The sequence below is a fragment of the Pteropus alecto genome, unplaced genomic scaffold (genome assembly GCF_000325575.1).
Source record: "Pteropus alecto unplaced genomic scaffold, ASM32557v1 scaffold335, whole genome shotgun sequence".
Taxonomy (NCBI): domain Eukaryota; kingdom Metazoa; phylum Chordata; class Mammalia; order Chiroptera; family Pteropodidae; genus Pteropus; species Pteropus alecto.
The window spans coordinates 68,105-73,121 of NW_006436757.1; the positions used below are offsets into that span (position 1 = coordinate 68,105).

Genomic DNA, 5,017 nt, shown 5'->3' on the forward strand with positions numbered 1-5,017 from the left:
CCTCGCTCTGCACTGCAGCCTTCGGTTCCCGCGGCCTGGGCGCGCCTACCCGCCTCGGCCGCCCGCTGCGGCCTCTCCTGCCGATGCCTCTAGGTGTCCGCCAGCCCCAGCTTCGCCCGCGCCCCCAACCCAGGGGAGAAAGGCGAGGGGCTCGAATCTGGGCGGGCCTTCCCGGATTTCTCACCCAACGGGGACCTCTCTTCTCCACATCGCGAACTGTTTTTTGAGTCACTTCCTGGCCAGAGGCGGAGTCAGCCGGGCCCCTCCCGGGACTGGGCCAGCACTGGGCCCCGGCGCGCCCCCGCCTCCGCCCCAGCCCCGCCGGACTCCTCCCAGCTCCCGGCCTCGGCCCCGCCCACTCGTCCGCAGTTCTCGGTCTCCCTACGTTCTTTCTGGGTTCCACTAGGTTCTCCTGTTCTCCACAGTTCTCAGCAAAGACGAACCACTCATTTGAGAATTGGAGGTGAAGAGAGGCTTAAAGAGACTAATCCAGTCCCTTCGGGTGAAGTTATGGAAGTCCAAAGAGGGAAACAGACTGACCCAGGGTCACAATACAGTGACACTGTTGGCCCAAGCGCTTTCCACCAAAACAATTGTGGGAAAAAGACTAAGGAACTTCTTTTAAAGAATGGAAAAAATGCCACTGAGAGTGCTGTGGGCCTGTGAGGGATTTTGAAGAGAGGAGAGAAGAAGAGGAGGAAGGCACTGTAGGAGCTGTCTCTTGCGCACGATCTCTGTGGTCCCAGTTCCAGCCTTCAGTGCTCTCCAGAGAGGCTTCACTAGGGTTCTAGCTGTAGCCCTCCTGTCTGGCTGCCTCATCCCTCCTCTCCCTCCCAGAGCCCAACTGCTGTCATTTTGTGCCCTGCCAAGGAGGAGGGAACTGCAGTGCCAGCAGGAGTAAAAGGCAGGACAGAGTTGTGGGGCACGGAGAGGTATGGAGAGGGAGATGCTGAGACCAGGTGACAGTGAGACACAGAAAGAGGGCTGAAGAGCAGGGCAAGGGGTGTTGAGAGTCTGAAGGAGAGTGGAAACTGAAAGGAGCAGAAGAGGGCCGGCAGACAGGAAGACTCGGGGGTCACAGAGCCACTCAGCCATGCTAAGAGCAAAACAACACTGGCTGCCAGGTCTCACACCCAACCCCAGGCTGTCCTTGGCCCTGATGCTTCTGGTCCTGGGGATCGGATGGGCCCAGGAGGCAGCAGAGCCCGTCCTTCTGGAGGGCGAGTGCCTGGTGGTTTGTGAGCCCAGCAGAGCTGCTGCAGGGGGGCCCGGGGGAGCAGCTCTGGGAGAAGCACCTCCCGGAAGAGTAGCCTTTGCTGCGGTCCGAAGCCACCACCATGAGCCAGCAGGGGAGATCGGCAACGGCACCAATGGGGCCATCTACTTTGACCAGGTAACCCCCTATCCTGCAAGGACCTGGAGTCAACTGTCCAAGCCCACCCTGCTGTTAAGGAAACAGCCCCCGGCTGTGGCCATTTGCCCCTCGACCCTACTGCCTGACCCTACTGCCTATCTCCCTTACCTTCACTCCTGCCCATACCCCTCCTTGTCCTTTCTCACCTTCTTTTGAATCCGTGCATTTCTCCTGTTGGCAGCTACTTGCCACCCCTTCTTTTCCTTACTCACTGCCCCATCCCCCAACCCAGTGGTTTTCCTGAGTCCCAGGTGTCCCCAGCCCACTCAGCAGGGTCTGCTTCCCCCAGGTCTTGGTGAATGAGGGCGGTGGCTTTGATCGGGCTTCAGGCTCCTTCGTAGCCCCTGTCCGGGGTGTCTACAGCTTCCGGTTCCACGTGGTGAAGGTGTATAACCGCCAAACTGTCCAGGTGACCTGAGCACGGGGCCCTCTCCCTGTCCCTGTCTCTGTCCCTGTCCCTGTCCCGGCTCGGGAGGAGGAGGAATAAGTGAAGCCCAGCTGACCCCTGGGCAGACCCTCCATTGACCTATGTGTCCTGAGGGACCAGGAGCAAGAGAGGAAAGCACGTACCTAGCAGAGAGTGTGGAGGACCTGCAGAGTCCAACACTGGCCACCCATCAGCCCTCCCGGGAGAATGCACCAAGCCTCAGGTTCCCAAGTTCCAGAGTGTCCCTCTTGGGCTGGGGAAAAGAGGGGCTGCCCTCAGAAAAGTGGGGTCCTAGAACGAGGGTTGGAGCAGTTCACTAACTGGGCTCCCTCCCCAGGTGAGCCTTATGCTGAACACATGGCCTGTCATCTCAGCCTTTGCCAACGACCCTGATGTGACTCGGGAGGCAGCCACCAGTTCTGTACTACTGCCCCTGGACCCTGGGGACCGGGTGTCCCTGCGCCTGCGTCGGGGGAACCTGCTGGGTGGCTGGAAATATTCAAGTTTCTCTGGCTTCCTCATCTTTCCACTCTAAAGGCTCAAAGACAGGAATCTAGCCCCTGTCCTCTGCCTTCTGCCCTCTCGTGTCCCAGAAGCAGCATCTGTGGGGCAGGAGAGAGGCTCCCTCTGGCTGCCTGTATTCCACCTCCTTGCATGGGACCCTGTGTCAAACACCCAAGGTGATGAATAGAGCTGTGGTGTCTTGGGACCTGGCTGCTCTTACCCACCCCACGCCCACCCACCAAAAAAATGTCCTCACAGCCTCCTACTGCATCTCTTTGTGTCTGCAGCCCTCGGATCAGGGGAAGGTTTGGCAAGTAGCGAGACTGAAGCTATTGTATAGACTTTGCTCCTCTCTCTTCCGCAACCCCTAGCCTCTCGCTTAGTGCTACTTGGGGACAGGTGGCATAGGTAAACCTAACAGGCCCCCACAGGGGCCCAGATGGACCAGCTAGGCATACCCTGCAGGCTCCTTCCTGTGAGGAGTGCCAGCATCACAGATCTCTGCCAGCACAGTCAGGAACTGAGCCAGCACCATATGGGCTAGGGCGGGAGGCTCAGCCACCAGTAGAAGTGTGGAGAGGGCCACAGAGCAGCCCAGAGCCTACGGCTAATAGGGCAGGAAGGGGATATGGGCCTAGCTTGAATAAGGTACACATTTTTCATGTACATTGGGGCAGCCAGCAATCAGTGAACCTAGGTGTTCTTCTGTGCTAGGCCACAAATGGACTCTGGCCCTCATCTCCCCACCCAGGACATGAGATGTGTATGTTTGCTCTGACTGAGAACAGGTATATGCTGGTTCCTTGGGCAGCTGTAGGTGAGAGTAGAAGGTCACCTGTAGGCAAGTGTAGATTTCCAGGCATGGAACACATCAATGACCACAGCCACCTCCTAAAACTGCTCCACCTTTGTAGTCTGAACTTCAATCACTCCATACCCTAACCACCACCTCCTTCCTCCCAGCTCTCTTACCTTGACTGTACCTGTTCCAGACTATCCTACAACCTCTCTTCTTTTTCCTGATCTGTGCTCTTATCCTCCTTCTTAAAATTCCTATTACCTGGGATTCCATGATTCATCCTTTTACCCACTCTCCTGCCAGCATTATAAACTCTCTTACCTCGCTGTCCCTTTGGCCCAGCATGGATAACTCTATCAATAAAGTAACTAGAGAATGATGGTTAATGAGACACTATAGGATTGCTAAAGATAGAAGATGCCACTACAGTTTGGATCAGGGGTTACAGGATATGAGCAGGTATGTCGCAGAGAAAATAAATGTAAAACTGTATGTTAGAGTCAAATAAAAAAAAAGATTTAGTAATGCTTGAGTTAAATAGGAAATACCAATGTGAATTTGTGGTTTTCAAAAGAAATAACTTTTCCAAACTTTGTCACTAAAGTATCATAGAAACAACATTAGAAAAAATCTGATATGCATCCTTAGCACCTAGATCTGTGCCTCAAATGTTATTCACCTTTAAAAGGACTCAGGTTCTATGGAGAATAGCTCCATATCTTAAAAAATTCTAGGTTTGGAACATGTTGTTGATGACAAAAAGCAAGGACACTTTTTAAAATGTTTAAGGTAGAGTCAAAAAAGCAGAGGAACCAATTTTAAAAGGCTGCCACCTGACTTTCTATGACAATTTGATAATCGAAAGGAAAATAATATAGTTAATTGGAACAAGGTGAATTTTTTTTTAATTTACGACTGTTATTATTCCAAAAGAAAAAAGTCATTATGAAGTGTGCAAAAAAGTAGTTAATATACTGAGTGAAGAAGAATGAAAATAACAGGATATTTTTAGTTAATTTTGATAAGTAGAAAAGTATACGTATAGTAGGTGTTTTAACTATTCATAAGGTACATTTACTTTTCTTTATCTGTATATGTAAGGAGGGGTGGCTATACAGAGCTGTGAATAATTCCAGAAAAGGTTGGAACTGTACCAAGAATGAAAGACTGATCAGCACCATCTGGTCATATATTACAACTAAGAAGAAAGAAAATCCAATAGTGTGTTACAAGATGATGAATTAGTCAAACGTCCAAAAGATAACTGCTCACTGCTCAAACTTGATCCTTCGTCCCTTGGGAAAGGGAGCCTTTATATTACCCTGCTAATTATAATGAGATTATAGGACTAGTAAAACCTAAATTAATTGGCTTTAACAAGATAGGTTATTTCTGTCTCACATAGAAGAATCTGTAAATAAAGAGTCCAGAGATGGATGGCAGTTCTTTTGGGTTCCTGGACTCAATTTCAATGTTGGGGGCGGGGCGGGGGGTAGATTTGCTTCCCACACAACACCAAGCAATTCTTGGATACCAGCAGGATACCCTAAGAATGCAACTCAATTAAACATAATTCTGACACTATCTACCTGGTGGAAATTGCATCAGATTTCCACAGGTTAAGGGATAAGTCCTACATACTCCACCCCCAACTGCAGGTCCTAGCCAAAAGCCCAGGCTGTTAACTGTACTTCTGACAACCGCCTATAGGTTGGAGGTTCCTACAACCCCCTCCTTGGCATCTCAAATTAGACACCAGTCTCAGGTCCAAGTTGTGCTTCTGATCGACTGGCTGGGTTCCAGTGTTAAACAAAAAAATTTAACTTCCGCGGCTGAAAGTCTTTTCAAAAGAAAGGGTTTGTTAGGCCACTGC

The 5,017-nt window shown here is 51.0% G+C and overlaps 2 protein-coding genes across 8 annotated transcripts in view; one reads left to right on the plus strand and one right to left on the minus strand.

Moving 5' to 3' along the window:
• Positions 1 to 271, minus strand: part of KHNYN (KH and NYN domain containing) — a 9,100-nt gene extending 8,829 nt beyond the window's left edge. For 5 of the 6 annotated variants that reach the window (XR_003046822.1, XR_003046821.1, XR_003046820.1 and 2 more), the window contains exon 1: positions 50 to 227. The gene's annotated coding sequence lies outside the window, so the exon portion shown is untranslated. Of the gene's footprint in view, positions 1 to 49 lie in introns of all 6 variants that reach the window. The other variant, XM_025047994.1, reaches the window with a different exon arrangement.
• Positions 272 to 469: 198 nt separating this feature from the next.
• Positions 470 to 4,586, plus strand: CBLN3 (cerebellin 3 precursor). Of its 2 annotated transcripts, XM_006913522.3 has the most exons (3): positions 852 to 1,393; positions 1,704 to 1,823; positions 2,179 to 4,586. In XM_006913522.3, exons 1-3 carry the CDS (start codon positions 1,094 to 1,096, stop codon positions 2,374 to 2,376), a joined length of 618 nt encoding a protein of 205 aa, XP_006913584.1. In that variant the 5' UTR covers positions 852 to 1,093; the 3' UTR covers positions 2,377 to 4,586. The 2 variants fall into 2 exon arrangements, with proteins under 2 accessions (XP_015446144.1, XP_006913584.1); XM_015590658.2 differs by lacking the exon at positions 1,704 to 1,823 and having other exon boundaries at positions 470 to 1,393.
• Positions 4,587 to 5,017: the final 431 nt, after the last annotated feature.

What these genes read in the sequence shown, in the direction of transcription:
- CBLN3 (XM_006913522.3), top strand. Translation starts at nt 1,094, where the DNA reads ATGCTAAGAGCAAAACAACACTGGCTGCCAGGTCTCACACCCAACCCC. An exon ending in GGGCCATCTACTTTGACCAG is followed by an intron (nt 1,394 to 1,703) that starts GTAACCCCCTAT and finishes TGCTTCCCCCAG; the next exon opens with GTCTTGGTGAATGAGGGCGG. An exon ending in ATAACCGCCAAACTGTCCAG is followed by an intron (nt 1,824 to 2,178) that starts GTGACCTGAGCA and finishes CTCCCTCCCCAG; the next exon opens with GTGAGCCTTATGCTGAACAC.